This window comes from Gymnogyps californianus, chromosome 2 (assembly GCF_018139145.2).
Source record: "Gymnogyps californianus isolate 813 chromosome 2, ASM1813914v2, whole genome shotgun sequence".
NCBI classification, from domain to species: Eukaryota; Metazoa; Chordata; class Aves; order Accipitriformes; family Cathartidae; genus Gymnogyps; species Gymnogyps californianus.
In genome coordinates, this window is record NC_059472.1 from 66964298 (window position 1) to 66980781 (window position 16484).

At 39.2% G+C, this 16484-nt stretch overlaps 1 protein-coding gene across 1 annotated transcript in view; it reads left to right on the forward strand.

The window, feature by feature from the left end:
* The first annotated feature begins 946 nt into the window (after positions 1-946).
* AHRR (aryl hydrocarbon receptor repressor) overlaps positions 947-16484 on the forward strand; it is a 68437-nt gene continuing 52899 nt past the window's right edge. The window contains 4 exon segments of the mRNA XM_050890874.1: positions 947-1044; positions 2044-2066; positions 2069-2114; positions 9329-9510. Of these exon segments, the coding sequence (XP_050746831.1) occupies positions 947-1044; positions 2044-2066; positions 2069-2114; positions 9329-9510 (349 nt within the window).

Genomic DNA, 16484 nt, shown 5'->3' on the forward strand with positions numbered 1-16484 from the left:
CTATTTGTCTGATCTCTATTCTATGAATCATTTTAGAATGAATTCTCAAGGAAAGAACAATTAATGGCAGTGGTTAGTTGCGTAATGGAATAAAAGTGGAATGTAGATTTAGATGATTTTGACAACATAACCTGAGAGCTTTCTGTTGATACAATAACTGATTTTCCAGATCAGGGAAATACGGTGGACCTAATCTATCTGAATTTAGCAAAGGATGCTGTGCTGCTGAGGACTAGTGAAGAATTGAAACTTTGGGGGAAGGAACTGGGTCAACAGCACGTGCTGAAAGGAAAATGACTGATCAGGAGGGAAACTACAAGCAGAGTTCCTCAACTAACAGCTTGGAGACAATCATATTTTTACTAAGAAATTTCATGCAAAACCAGGAGTGTACCAATAAACTTAGTTCCTTACGCCGTCAGTACAGAAGAGGATACAATTCTCACATGACAAAAATGAACTGGAGATTAATTGTATGAATGGGATGGCCAGGCACTATGGCACTAAAAGTTAGATTTTCTCCATAAACTGTGCCTTTATTTATTGTAAGTTATACATGAAGATGGAGAACTGTGCATATTAGGTGACCACAGGATGACTGTGAGCCATGAATTTGATAATGGCTATGAAAAAGGAAAATGCAGTCACACAAATATCAAGTGAGATAATTCCCATAAAGAATTAGTGGTTTGTCAATAAATATGTATATATATACATATATGAAATACTTTTAGATTTTACTTAATATACTGTGCATGATTATGTTTATCTGTGTTTTAGACAGATTGACTGAAATGAGAAAATAAAGGCTCCTAAGATGATAGGAAGAATAAAGAGTTTGTAACGTGAGAGGGGAATAAAAGAGTTTGGGTTGTCCTAGAATAGAAAAATGAAGGCTGACTGAAGATATGACTGATACTTAAAAATACGCCAATGACTAAACACAATGGAGGAGGAAGAGCTATTTAAACTAATAGACAATGTTGGCAGAAGAACAAATGGGCATAAAATGACCATGAACAAATTTAAGCTCAAAAACGAAAGGTTTCTAGTTATCAGAAACCTGTCTTTCAATGAAAAGCAAAGTTCCTCTAAACCGTTTTAAATCAAGTTCAGTAAGTTTATGATTTGCATTACATGACATACGTGTGTTCAGTAGCATGGGATTTGATTCAGTGACATAGAAGTTCCCCTTAATTTTGCGTCTTACACAAAGCAGCAAATACTCTTGAGATAGAGTAACCTCTCAGGCAGCGTGCAGCCACTGTTGAACAGCACACAGCAAGACTTTACTCTTTCAGACAGAAAATCAAGAGACTTCGATATTCAGCTAATCTCCAGAAGATTTAAACAGACTGAATGCAAAGACTTGTTTCAGAGATTGCAATGTCTCTAAGGCTAATGTGCTCAAACAGAGCAATAATAAAGCTAAGTTTTGTCTGAAAATTGTCACCTCTGTCAGCACTGCATTGGGTACTAGTGCTAACCACAATATTGTGTGTCACTTCTTGAGCTGCCGACAGATATACTTTCAGTCTTCAAAAATGAGGATGTGAGGACCTGGAAAAATGCTGATTTGAATAATTGCATCCTACTTATCACAGTGTCAGTAATGGAAGACAATATTCCTGTGTATTTAAAAAACTGTGAAATCCTCCCTGCAGAAGATGATGGGTAGTATCATTCATTCTTATTTGTTTAGCTGAATTTAAAAATGAGCCTAGAAGGAAAAAAAATTAATTTTGGATATCGAGTAAACAGGATGTATTTTATACCCATTTTCATACCATGTATAGTATGCTTAATTTGAAAAAATGAAAATTGAATATAAACATCAATATTCTAATAATATTAAGGTAGGAAATTGGAATAAGCCTTAAGCTTCTATCTTAACTAATGCCACTGTTCTTTTTAGTGTTGTTGAAAGCCACACTCAAGGAACAAACGTTTTCCTCGGTTGAACTTTCTCAGTGCTGTCATTTTGTATAGCGGAATGAAACACAGAAACCTCTCAACTAAGAACCTATTCCTTTTGTTTTTCAGCATCAAAACAATGATTCCTCCGGGGAATGCCTATATGCTGGGAGGAAAAGGAGGAAACCCATTCAGAAACAGTTAAGTATCATATTCATCAGGAGGCATCTCCCTCCGAACGTACATGCTAGAAATGAGGTAGAAGAAGGACTCCCTTCCTCACGTGGTCCGGTGACACAAGAGAGACCAAATCTCTTTCTCTGCAGCGAGAAACCCCTGGTCGGGAGGCTGGCTCTTCATGGTTAAGACTGGCTCCAGAAAGGATGCCGAGCATGGGTCAAATCATCCTTACCCATCACTAGGTGTCCCGGGAGGAGGCCAGTGGTGGTTGTGGTGTGTACCGCAGTGCACTGCAGAGTACACTGCCGTGAGGAGCGGAGAGGGACAGCGCTTTTTCATAGGCAGAAGATACTGGTGGACTAAATGTCAGCTGGGCAATGGGCCGGAGGGGTGGCTGCCGCCTCCACGCTTCTGTGTTCCCCGCCGCCTGTTCAAGGAGCCTTTTGAGAAGCTGTGTGTCGAGTGGCACCAGTGCGCTGGCATTGCGCTCACCCCTTCCCCCTTCCTTGGCTTAGCCTTGCTTGGGGCATCACTAAGTCCAGCATGTGCAAGCCTGGAAAGTGGGTCAGTTCAGCCAACTGAAAAAGCAGACTGATGATTCACTTTTTGCATAAAGAACACATCATTTTCAACCCATTATTTACTCTGGGATCACTTTCACTAGGAGAAGAATGGGAGAGAGGAATTGTATGTGTGAAGGCAAAGCAGAAAAAGAAAAAAAGCAATGGGAAGTTGTTACTACAAGATGCTTGAAATGGGAGGGAAAAAAGGTTGCTATCACTCAAATGTAAAATGATTTCCAGATGCTATAAACCACTCTGTGAAATTAAGCTTTTTAATATAATCTTCCTACATCTTCTGTGTTACGCTTGATTATATGGTTATGAAACACACATTTTTACGGTGTTAAAATCATGAGCTAGCACCGGTGGCCTTCACAGACAATTTAAGGATGAGAAGGTAACTAAAATAGATTTCCCTATTTTCAGTTGTTCAGAACTTCTAAAAATAACCCACTTGGCTTAAAATTGTATATATTGGTCTAAAGTCAAAGGGGAGTTTCTCTGAATACTCTGAATGTTTGAGTGAAATCTGTTGATTTTGTTTGGATTTTGGACAGTATTTGCACATGAACCACTTGCTCCCACTTAAAAAATATTTCTTTTAGTGTAAAATATATCATAGGTGAGAATTTCAATAGACAAAGTTAATGACATAAGAAAATGATTCTTCCTGCAAAACCTGAGTGTTAAATCCAAAATGTATGTAACATTTCTGCACTACTGTTCAAGTATGGATGTGGATATTTAACTTTATAACTGCATGAGGTATGGAACCGCTCCAGTACATGAAATTACCTCTGTGCAGAACTGTTTATGGATCATAACTTTTGCGAGAAAGGAGGGAGAGTTGCAGTTGCTTTGAGATATATTAAGCTTCATGTTTGGAGCGTATATGCTAGCTAGAACTTCTCTCAAAGATGACTTCTAGACAAATGCAATGGTTAAGAAAACTACCTGCTAACAAAGGACGGAAACATCCTCATTAGTCTTTTCTGAAGTTCTGGCTTCAACAAAATCAGAAGCAAATTCTCACTTACTTTGATGGAACCAAGTTTTCACCTTGGGAGCCATTGCAAGTAATGCTACCTTGAAAACAGCTTTGCTATGAGATTGCAGTAGAGGTACCTGAGCATGAGCTTATTGAGCCAGGACATAGACAATTTTGATTAAGAAACCTGGTTTTGGTTAAAACAAAGGGAATCATTTGGATTATTAGAATACTGAGCTCCCTCACTGGAGACAGCCCTCTATTTTCTGTGGTTAGTTACTTATCACTTGCTGAGGATGATTTCTCAGTTCCTAGCAACACTGGTCTCTTCCTCAAACCTTATCTGTTCATGGGTTTGGTCTCTGGTAAGCCTTTCCTGTGCTCATTCTCTCACTCAGGGACTTCCTAACTCTCATCTAAAGAGGCTCTGAATGCCCAGGACCGACTGGCTGACAGAGCTCCTTTCATGGTCTATGTCCTTCAGTCCTATAGATCTTACTGACATTTCAGGACTCCGAGGTATCCTTACTGCCTCAAATAATTTATCATGAATTTAGAGGGGTAGACAAAGCCTATTAATTGAACGGTATATTTAACCATGATTTTGATCCATGTCCTAACGTTTTTGTTACAGATTTTTTCTCTTGTTTGATAGCATAGCACAGCACATTTTCCTCCATGGCCTTGTTCTACTTTTCCCCTTGCCATTCTGATAATGAATCATGGTAGATGCTGCCACCTGTTCTGGGAGGGGTATTTGTTCAGTTGAAAAACCTAATTTTTCACAGGAAAAAAAGTTGATGGGAATTCTTTGGCCAGTCCCAGTGATGATTCCTCTCTTTTTAACATTAATAGCCTCTAGAATTTAACTTTCTCTTGACAAAGGAATAAGTGAGCTCAGGTGCCAGTCTGAGCAGGATACTTGGATTTCTGGAGGGACTCATGGATTAGTCCTTTTGAAGGTCAGGATTTAAAGGACAGAGGTGCAGCTTTCCTCTCTGCAGAACAACTAGGACGTTCATATCTACCCATACTCTGCATCCCAGGAGGCCAACTCTGTCTTTCCATCAGCTTTTTGTGATCACGCTGTCAAGCCAGGTGGTGATCCTGCAGCTGGCTTTTAATCCAGGATATCACGGAATGATATTGCTCATTATGTTCATGGTTTTTCAGGCACAGAAATTCTATTCTGAGGTAGTTTTACAGAACAGTGATGAAAATGCATGAAGAAGCTCCATGGGAGAATGCAGAGACTCACAAGACTGTGGAAGAATGTGTGGAAAACCTGTTTTACCAAGAGGAGCTAATATGTTTCAGTCATCTCTACACAGAACTAGGAGAGACTGTCTTCATTAGGTTGCCATTCTTCAGACAATACCTCGGGTTCAAGTTCTACTTTTATACATGCAGATAAATAAAAAACCCTAGCTGTTCTCCTTTTGCCCGAGAAAGCTTCCAAACAAGCCCCATTAGATGTGGTCTACACTAAAGAATTTTGGCTTTTATGGACTCAGTTCAAACACCTGGAGCTTGGACTGATTGAAAATTTTCCATCAGATACGCTTTTCAGCCAGAGAACCGGAGTTTTGACTAAAGGAAACATTTTCTACCAAGTGTTTGTTTCCTGTGGAAATCTAACATTTTATTGGCAATTCAAGCATCTGAAAACTAAAGAGATCTTGTTTTTAACCTCAAACAACAACCACTGCGCTGAAATGAATACTTATACTAGAAATGCTAAGGCAATGCTTCAGGACAGTTACCATTTGAGAGATTCAGCCACTTCTTCGTGTCAAAGCCTGGCATCTTGTAAAACTCTCTGCCTCCACAAAATATTTCTTGTAATGTTTTACAGCTCTTTAAAGGAAGCTACAGCTGCCCTAGCTCTGAGTGTATCTATAACTGCTCCAGACTGCCCACTTCAGCCAGAACTGTACCAGTGCCAGGGTAAACAGAGACCTCAGGAGGTGCAGCTCTCTCCTACTTCCTAGTTCTCATTTTAAGGCCCTCTGTGGCATAGCCCTTCCTCTTACTTGGTATCACACTATCCCACCTCTCATCTGCTCTGCCAGCGTGATGTCTTCTTGACCATTAGTTCTGCTTTCACCTTTCCTTGCTGTGAAGACCCAGAAGAGGTAGAAGGTGGCAAAGGGCCCCCTTTCCCTCAAACAGCTTTCTCTCATTCAGTCCTTTGACTTCGTAGGAGATGGTGAACATCTGCACATATATAGCTGGCACTGGAGCTCAGCTCTGCCAGGATACCTCTGCAATGCCCAAGCACAGCTCAGTGGCTGTGGCTGCTGGTCAGTATGTTCATGATAATCATCTTGCTGTTACTTTGCTCTTAGCCTATCTGTTGCATCTCATGGTCTCTCTCTTCCCTTTCCCTTCTTACTGAAAGCTTGCCGTCATAGTAAATGATTAGATTTTTCTCAGTTTAGATCATCTGCTGGTTTAACACTTCAGCATACTTTAAAAACTTATTCAGAGTGAACTTTTCGTTAACAGGGTAGGGCTCCCGCAGAGGGTAGCGAACAGCAGACAGAGCTGTAGCTGCAGGAAATTCCTCTGCAAGCTTACCAAACTGGTTTACACTAGTGGTGGTCTGTGTGTCATGGGCACACTGAATCATTAAAGCGCAAATGGCTCAATGCCTTATGCACCACCGAAACAGAAAATGTTCTCTGCACCAGCTCCCACGCTCCGTTCCTACCAAACAGGGGCTGGTGATAACGGGTCTTGTACAGGTACAAGTACTTGTTACTGCAGAGCAGAATTTGAACGGTTTAACCATGCAAAGAGGGAAATGCCAGCTTTATTGTTTTAATTACGTGTGCTACTTCATTGTAGTAGGAAAAGCAGAGTAAAAGAGGTATCATAGAGTGCGTGCTATGGCTCTGTTTAGACCTGATTTACACAGTTTGGGAATCTCTGTTTTAACACAAACACAACAAGCACCTTCAGCTCAAAAAAAAGGGCTAGGATTCCCATTTGCCTCAAAACAGCTCATTGAAGAATTTTCCTGCCTGCCCTTTTCTGTTTATGGATAGCTAAGCTAGCCTTCGCATGGAACTTGCATTGTTTTAAATCGCATCCACTTGGCACCTAATTACCATTTACATCAAACTGCTGTTTGTTTGGATTCACTCCCTTACTGAATCATTTCCTTGAGTTTTCTGGAAGACTTTGTCCTGAGCGTTCTCCTGTAGTCTTTTTACACCATTCCCTGCAATCTCCAGAAAACTGTTCCTTACACTCAGTACAAATGCAGTCCACATAATTGCCTCAAACCATACCTCTCCAGCACAGAGCAGTCACTATTTTATGTAGTAAATAGGCTTGAACAATTTCTGTTTCTATTCCATGTTAGTCTTGACAATTTTTACCCCTTGAACTCATCAGTCTAATTTTCCTTATTGGAATTATTTTTTTTCTGTCCTAAATTTCTTCCTTGCTTCAGCTCGTTTGTCAGATGTAAAGAGCAATTAGTAAAAGCTTATGTTCTTTAGCTTCTACTCAACTAGAGGCCATATTCCCACGAAATTACTGCTCTCCACAGGTCAGACATCCTTTTGGTGTCATAGTGAGGATGGCTGAGCTTCAGGGTTTACTCCAAAAAAATTAGTGCCCAATATGTATACTCTTTTTTGAAAAATAGTTAACTCTGGAAAAGTAAAAAAGAGTATTCCTTCTTTATTGTTTGCATTATTTGTTGCATATTTGCTCTCTCTCATAGAGGAAAGTTATTTATTGATCCCAATCAACAAAATATTCCCCATGTCTTTGAAAGCAACTCATTGTGTTATTGAAGGGCCACATACCAGTTTTGGTAATTCTGAATGAAATAGCAGGAATTATATGTTTTCACTGACACCTACCTCAAACATTTTTTCATTCATTCTGTCCATCAATGTTGTCCTGCTAAAATGAAGTGAAGGCTCTCAAAAGCAGCAATGAATTTTTCATACCTAATTTCATTTAAGAGGTTTTCAATGAGCAGCAATCACATGTACAAAACCTTGATCTTTTTTTTACTAATTCCTAAGCGCAACTTTTTTTTTTTAATATCACAGTTACAATGATAAATTAAGATTGCACTTACAAGAGGGGAACACGCAAATGTTGTAATTTAACCCTTTAGCTACCTTGTGAAATACTAATGCTCAAAATTAAAATTATGATTGAAAAATATAGTAAATGTGTGGAGCATGGAAATGCAGTCATAAAGTGCTTCAAATAATTAGTTGTAATCTGATTCTCCACTGGAGCACCAGCTAAGCTACATAAGGTTATGATCCTTGCCTTTAGTGAGGTGAAAGTGGAAACTGTTAGCACACCTGTATTTTCCTTGCCTACCATTTCCCATTCTTGAGTATTTTTCCATCTTTTCCTCCTTGATTTTTCTCTCAGTATCTCTTATTCTGGAGAAGGTGTGTCAGAAGGAATGTGGAAATGATGCGCTACAGTAAGAACTTGAACATGGGCATTACAAGAGCAAATGGAGGACCAGCAGACACAGCACCAAGTCCCCTGGGAAATGCTAGCTCAGCTATAGCACTGGGCTGCTGCACTCCCTCTGAGATAGTGGATCTGTGTCGTTTATGGCTCCAGTGGCCTGTGGCTCATTCCTGGATAACGCACTTGACTACTGCTGGGTCCAGCAACGGCTGTCTGCTGGAGATAACCACCTTCTCAAACTTACCACTCAGGTCTTCTTGCTTGATTGACAAGTCTGTGCTTCAGCACTGACCACCCCTCGCTGTCGTGCTGGAAATCAGGTTCCCATGTTTGTGTGCAAGTGCACCAGCTTTTCCTTTTCTCCCTCTTGAGAACAGCATCTTACATGTTCTGTGAGAAGACTATCAGCGGACACCCCAAAAATGAGCTTCCTCGTTTGTGATGTATTTCATCTTAATGCATTTTCACAATAGCTTTTCTGAGGTATCTGGTCTTGTTCACTGCATGAGAGGGACTTGAAATGGGGATGGACTAGGAGTGCTTGGCTTAGAAATCTGAGTAACATTAGTCTTTATGTTTTGGGAGGAATATCAGTGTTCTTAAGAGAGAAACCAAATTCTTATCTTTGTTATTACTGATGTAGGAAGGTAAATGTGAGAATGTTCACAGGATTTTTGAGCTTGAGGGAAGAACATCTCTTCACCTTGCTTCCCATACTTTTTAAAATCATGTCTAAAGACAAGCTCTTTCCTTAATTATTTTCTGACCCATAGGTTAACTTTGAGTCATTAAATGGAGGGAAGTAAGATACTTTGAACGAATACAGTGGGTATTGAATGGGTTCATGCATTAGTCACAGTAATTTTCCTCTGCTGTTCTGACCCTCATTTGTACAACGTAGATGAGAAATTGTTTTTCCTGCTATTGACTAGAATATGAAGATAGTACCCATTACCCTAGGGTGAGAGGGTCCTGAGTAAGAGATATCAGTTCTTTGTCTGTTTTTCACTGGGCAGATGTGAAAAGGGAGGCTGATGTCCATGTCTTTGCACTATGGCAAACGCAGAATGGTAAATCGCTTTTTGGCAGGGGACAGAAACTTAAAGATTTTCACAGAAGCTAGGTTAAATATGTCTGTTATCAACTAATTGCAGACGTCATCTCAGTCTCAGGTTGTACTGTCTGGAGGTAAAACAGGTAATCGAAAATGTGTTCTCCACCACAGAAGGCCTGCAGTTGGGAATGAAAAATCGAATCCTTCGAAGAGACATAGGGATCGTCTGAATGCGGAACTGGACCATCTGGCCAGCCTCCTGCCTTTTCCACCTGACATCATATCAAAGCTGGACAAACTTTCCGTCTTGCGCCTTAGTGTCAGCTATCTCCGAGTCAAAAGTTTCTTTCAAGGTAGGCCTCTTTAAGATATCAATATCCCATTAAATGTCTCCCACTAATTTGTTGCTGCTTTGTACTAAGCCTGAGTAAAATTAACAAGTATTATTATATTGATAAAGGCAGAAAAAAATGATCTATTATTGAACTTATTTTGTGCACGGGATGTTGCGTTGGAAGTTTTGTGCATTTCCTCCTATGCCATTTGTGTGTTTTTCACCAAATAACGGGATAACCCCCACCCTTCCTCAGCAGGCCTTAGGAAACAGGAAAACATGACTGTAAAATCCCTAAACCGGCAAAGAGGCTTGGGGCAGATGTAATACCTGTAGATACTTTGAACTCCCTTTTTGAAGCTATTATCGTGCATGTTTGCAATGCCTGTTTAAATAGGATGTGAAAGTCAAGCAACTACCGTATTACCTGTGTTTGCTGTATGCCAAGAGGAAATGGGCTTGCTTGAAAAGCCAAAACGATCGCTTTCTTTCAGGATAAGTGAGATCCAAAGTTTAAAGGGTTGACTAAAGCTGTACTAGGCTACGTTTCTGTACGTTGCTTTGTTTCTGTAGCTGTCTGGCACACCGCACAATGAAAGCCAAATGTGCATGTTCAGATGTACATATAAGAATTCTTCCAAATTTGCAGACAGTTTTAGTTTCTTCTGTTGCTGAGGAGTTCACAAGACCAAAATCCGGATTAGGGATTTAACAATGAAAATCCTCTTTAGAGTTGCTTAAAAAAAACAAACAAAAAAAATGCCTACTTGAAGGACTATAATTGACCAAAACTTACAAGTGAACTGCAGAGATTAACAGAAGGTTTTTTTAATGGACATTATTTTTCCTTTACTACTCTTTACTACTCCTTCCTGTTACTATTCCTTATTATGCACAGTGTATACAAGGGAGCCCTATATTTTTTTGGTTTTGACTGGAGAATAATATCTGTTCGTTGGTTTCTTGCTTTTAAAATATATTTTAGTGTAAAAGAAATGCCGGTTTGAAGAGGCTTTGGCAGACTACAGGGCATTTTACAAGCTGACATCAGATTACAGATGGTAATATTACTGATAGCAGGAGCCTCCCATGTCAACTGTGGCAGCTGGTTGCCCAGCCTCCAGCATCCTGCAGTTTAGAGAGTGCCTCTCTTTCCCTTTGAACACATACCTGAGTGTTACAGCCCCTTCCTCTGAGCTTTCGTTTCTCTTGGATTCACAAGCGATAAGCTGTCTTCAGCTGCCTTTACTACTCTTCTGCCAGACTTTCTAAGATCCATTGTCTCCTTTTTTTAAAGGGATGGGATAAAAGGAAAACAAGTAAAGCCAGACTTCATTACTCTGAAATGTTCCATGTTTTGAGAGATTTCATTTAATTTAATCCCCAAATTACCTAATTGAACACATAGTTTGTGTTCCCTTCATTCTTATTTTTAAATGTTTAGATCATGAAACTAAGGTTACAGAAAGCATTGTTTATAGTAAAGGAAGGAAACTACATGCCATTTTAAGACAAGAGAGCAGGCTGGAGCTTCAGGAGGGTGGAGTGGAGGAGAGGTGAGCCATGGAAATGAAGCTGGGTGAGGAATGGGTGCTAATGTTTGGGTAAGAGCAGGAGCTGCAGCCTCCTTCATGAACCTCACGATCTATTCCTTGTAGTTGTGAAGAAATAAGGCAGAATCTGATTTTTTTTAAACAAAAACTTTGTTAGGAAGTCACCTAAAAAAGCAAGCAAAAAATATTCATCCCAGTGTTTCGATCTTTGTTGTGATGAAAGAGGATAGAAGAGCAGAAAAGACTTGTTTGTGGCTTTTTAAATCAAAGGATGGTACTAAGTTGGGAGCTGTTATAAACACTGTAAGGATAGAGAACAGATCAGTGGCATACGGAGATGTTATAAAATTGGATAAAAAAAAAATGTATGTGGAAAAAATGACCTAGCAAATCTGTACTAATTCACTGAGGGAAAATTAATCCAAAGGAACTGGTGTTCAACAGAAAAGAGAAACCTGGAAAAGAGAACATAAAAACAATAATCAAAGAGGGACAGTGGTCAGCAAGTTGTTCTATGCTTGTAATACGATATGTTGGCATAAACAAGAAAGCCAAGTGTGGATTTTGGTCTGTTTGCCCAGAGGCAGCATGTCACTACACAGAAAGGTTATAATCCCTCTCTGCATGAGACCAGCATGACTCCATCTGGAATACAGCTTTCTGTTGTGGGCATCTCCTGGTCACAAGGGCATTAGTAGGTATTAAGGGGTTTGGAATAAACACAGACAAGAAGTGACTATAAAGTTGGATGGACAAAAAAAAAAAAAAAGAGTAAAATTAGGTCAAATGTGTACAGTTCATATGCTTCGACTGTTTGTCTTCATAGGAGAGAAAGACGAGAAGGGAAGGAATTGCTTAGGATATTTTAGAGTGGCACAATGGAGGACCCAAGGAATGATGATGAGCAAGCTGAAATTTGGCTTGAAAATCAAGCAAAACGTATCTGTAATGAGTTCTGTTCAGCTATCCGATATTCCTAAAATTTATGCAGTGGAGATTCAGGACATTCAAATTTGTAATCTATGACACACAGGCATGTGCATCTTTTGTTTAAAAGACTGTTCTGTGAGTTTTAAGGAAGTTAAGCTTAAATTCCATGTTTTTAAAAAGTGCTTGTAAGAATGCTGTTTGCCATTTTTAAAAAGCCATGAAGAGTGCTATTTGACACATAAGTTCATATATGACATTGCAGATTCAACCCATAATAGTTCAGCAATTCCCATGACAATTATAATTACACACCTTCAACAGTCCCAGCGGTTTGTAGACATACTCATTTACTTACCACTAGATGTCCTTTCAGTAGCTACTCTGCAATACTCAGTGTGTAGCACAAATGTTGTATTTATGAAGATCAATAACCAATTAAAGAGCATGGAGTGACCTCATCATATTGATTTCAAGTATGAAAATCATTTTGCAGAGGATTAGGTATTAGGGGATAGAGAATATTCATCAGTCATTTATTCCCTCTTTGGTGACCATTACAGGTTAGTACCTTGAAGCATATGGCCAGTTCATCTTAGTTAAGTTGTTTGAGCAAAGGTCTGGTTCTTTTCCAAAATTTAGATCTGGTTGTTGAGACAGATATTTCTAGTATTCAGTTTAAGTCACTGTGGTGGGTTCCTTCCCTCATTCTTAGAAATGCTTTCCTTTGGCTTCAGAACAGTTCTTCTGTCTACTTGGTTTACAGTCTTCGTACCTCTGTTATCAGTTGGCAGTGGCTCTATTAATAGCCCCACTCCCCCCAAGCTATATGCATTTAGTCATTTTGCATTTTCCTGATAAGCACTTCAAAATGGCTTGCAGCAGTAACCTTCCAATCTCACCAGATCTCTTGTATAAAGCAGTGTGGATCTGAACCAGTGCTTAGACTGAGAGACATCAACTGCTACAGGAAGCTGTGCCGGTCATTTGGCCCTGACAAAAATTTGCCTTGGGTGGGGCTCCTGTGGGAGTGGAATGGTACTTAGTGGCTGTGACCACTTGAGCTTGCTGGGCCTCTGTCTTGGCCATATTCCATCTTGGTTAATTGTAGTCTGTCTTCCTTTACCACTCTTGACAATACATCCTTTAGTACCTCTTATTTCTCAGTTTTTCCACTGGCGGAAAAATGGTGGTCTTGCTCCACTTCAACACTGACTCCCTTTTGTTGATTGTTTAAATTGTTCCCTTCTAGTATAGGTATTAATTTTGTAAACAAATGTAAAAAGAATAGCACCTTGTTCTTTTAACATCTCAGATCCTTTCTGAGAGACAGCTAACTTCAACTTCCCAGTATCTGTAAGGAAAATAGTTACGACAATTTAGATGATAGCCCAATACAGTTACAACTAGGGCTTAAAGCTCCTCATCTTTCAGTTCTTAGTGTAACTAACCTTGTATCGGAAGGCCCCTCAAACTTTCCTTCAACATACCATTCATTAATGTTAATCCTTTTAGCCATAAGCATTCCTAATAAATGATAACTGATGTTGTTGAGTACAGTCTTAGATGGCAAATGTAGAGACATCAGTATGGATCAATTTTCTGATTATTCAAGAAGTGGGGGTATTTTAAATCCTTCACTACCTAATTTACATAAAAAGTAATTAAATTCAATAGCTTGTTATTTTTCCCATCTGGACATTTTATGCATGTACAAATGTGTATTTTGTGTTTATACACACATACACATATGCAAACACAGAGACATGCAAACACAGAGACATGCATGCACACACAAAAACAGTGTCATCCCAACAAAAATCTCCCTTGAAGTATTATTTTGACTCTCTGTGTTTATTTCAGACTTCAGTGCCTTCTCTGTATTTATTTCCTTCCAGACTTCATTTCATTTTGAAAGCTGAAAATCTGATCGATTTATGGATGACTAAATAAGGAATGTAGAGAGTTATAGATTAACTCTGTGAATAATATATTCAAAGTTTCTGTAAATTTTATATTTAAATTATAATCCAGATCTTTCCAAAATTAGTGACAGTCAAGCATGGAGACATGTTGTTTGACCTGCTTTAGACTAAAGTTATATATGGATTTTAAACTGAATTACAGTAGAGTCTGATAAATTTGTCTACAAATGTTAGTTCATCTGCTTCCATGTAGAATTTAAGATTTTAGGAAACAGGCCTGTAATAGACTTTCTTGAGTAAAGAATCAGCTATGCCTAAACCTGAGGGTCATTTGTCTAATGTTTTTGTAAACCTGCGACATGAGTGATTCCACACCTTCCTTGCCAATCCCTAGCATCCAAGCTGGAGCTCTTTTACTGCAGTTTAAGCCCTCCTGTAGAAGAACAATTTATTCCCTTTTTTCATGGCACCTCAGCTTTTAGAGCCATGAAGGTGTCCCATGTTTCCCTCAGTCTTTTCTTCTTTAGACAAAACAGCCCTGCCCTGCTCCTTTGTTTTTTTTCTCAAGGGCTGTATTTTCTTTAATCATTCTTGTTGCTCTGCTTTTGTCTTTTTTCAAGATTAATCTAGGGTATGTGCAATGCATCCTTCCATTTTACAGCAAATGACTGATAACTTTTCTCAGATTATGGTTTCTTAAGTAAGCTTGGACCCCCTTCCAACAAGATTCTTCAGTGTCCTTATGAAAACATTGTGAGACAGTAGGAATAGCCTTTTTAAAGTTATGAAGACATGTAATATCTGTTCTTCCCATCCACATGTCCAGTTGTAGAAGGTAATTAATATAGTGTAACATGGCAACATATCCTTGACAGTTCTGTTGATTTCTACTTCTTCTTTATTACCTTTAAGTCTTTACAAATAAATTGTTTAATATTTTTCTCCAGTATTTTTCTAGGGATTGAAGCTCAGCTTAGTGGTCCTACTATCCTTTGGTTTCCTCTTCCCATGCCTTCTAAAGATAAGCTCCACATTTGTCCTCTTCTTGTCTTTCAAAATCTCCTCTTTCTGTCATGATTTCTCATAGACTAATAGCTGATAGCTGTCAGTATGCTTCAGCTCATTCTCAGAATATGCTGCAATGAGTCTCACCAGATCTCACCAGATGCAAATAAACTCATCCAAGCACCTGAGGTGCTAGCCTTGTTGCTGGTGTTTAGTGGCAGTATCTGTCTGATCCTAGCTGATGGAAGCAAAAAGAGGGAATAAACACTTAAACTTTTTTTTTTGCATTATCTGTAGCTCCCCCTCTGCTGAGTAGCAGAAAACTTTTCCCAACCTTGTATGGTTAAAGGACTTCCAGCATGCTTTTTATAACCTTCCCTTTCTTGCCACATCTTATTTTATGCATTGGCTTTTCTGTTTCTCTTCTTATACACTTGTGCTTTATTTTATTCATTTAAAAAAATATTTTCTGTGAGCTTCCAGTCATTGAAGAACTCAGGATTTTGTTAAGATGTTTTTTTCTTATATTTCCCACTCTTCACTGCCACTGAGATAGTTTACACTTATCCCCTACATATTGGTTTGTTGAAAGAACATCCAGCTCCTACTTCCCTTAGATATTTGTCCTCTGAGATTTTTCTTTCCAGTTCTCCAGGAGTAGCAAAGTCTCCCTTCTTTAGGTCTGGTGTCTTCATGTTGCTGTCCCTTGGATTGCTGCTGCTGGAAGAACCATTGGTTCCAGGATTTCCTGGTCACTTTCACCAAGCTGCCCTTCCTCCTTCTAACCCGTTTCTCCCCTTTAATTAAATCTCGTATATATTTATTTTTTCAGTTCTGGCAGGATAGCACACACTGTGTGGTTTCTGTCTTTCTTCTGATTTAGCATTTATATTAGTGGGTCATTTCCTTTTACTCATTTATGTGTTTGGTGTGATCCAATTCCCACCAATGTTTATCTTTAATGGAAATTGGATTTATCCCGTTTAAGAAGAAAGCAAGAAAGGATTCCTCCCAGCTGGCCTGATTTTCAGTATCCTCAATTACTTGCAGTCTGTTCTAGCTTTCTTCTCCTCCTACTGTATCCATGGCCATTGATCTCCTAGCTCACTAACATACATGGACTTCTTACTACTTTGATTCAGATTTCTTAGGTTCATTCATTAGATTCTTCAGATTAGGCTGTCCTAAGGACAGACTGTAAGGCTGTTATTTATCGTAGTATTTGAATATTTAGTGCTGCAGTCCTCACTGCATAGCTTATAGACCTGTTTCTGATGTGACATGCATGTCACTCCAGTGACGCTCACAGAACATTAAGAAATTAAAACTTGAGATGGGTAAGGAAGCAAAGAATGATCTTGCTTTCAGTGCATAATCTGCACTGTAATGCTATTCAACACTGCTGTATGAGTGCTGCTTACCTGAACCAAAGCTCCTCGTCTGAGGATCCAAGATTCCACTGCAGTGCATGTGCTGGGGTTCTCAGGCATCCCTTTTTTCCCCACTGTCTCTCCCTAACATTTCTGTTTTCCCAGAGTTTTCTTTTCAAAATCTCTCAGCTAAAGTTTTTTTTCTGGATTGAC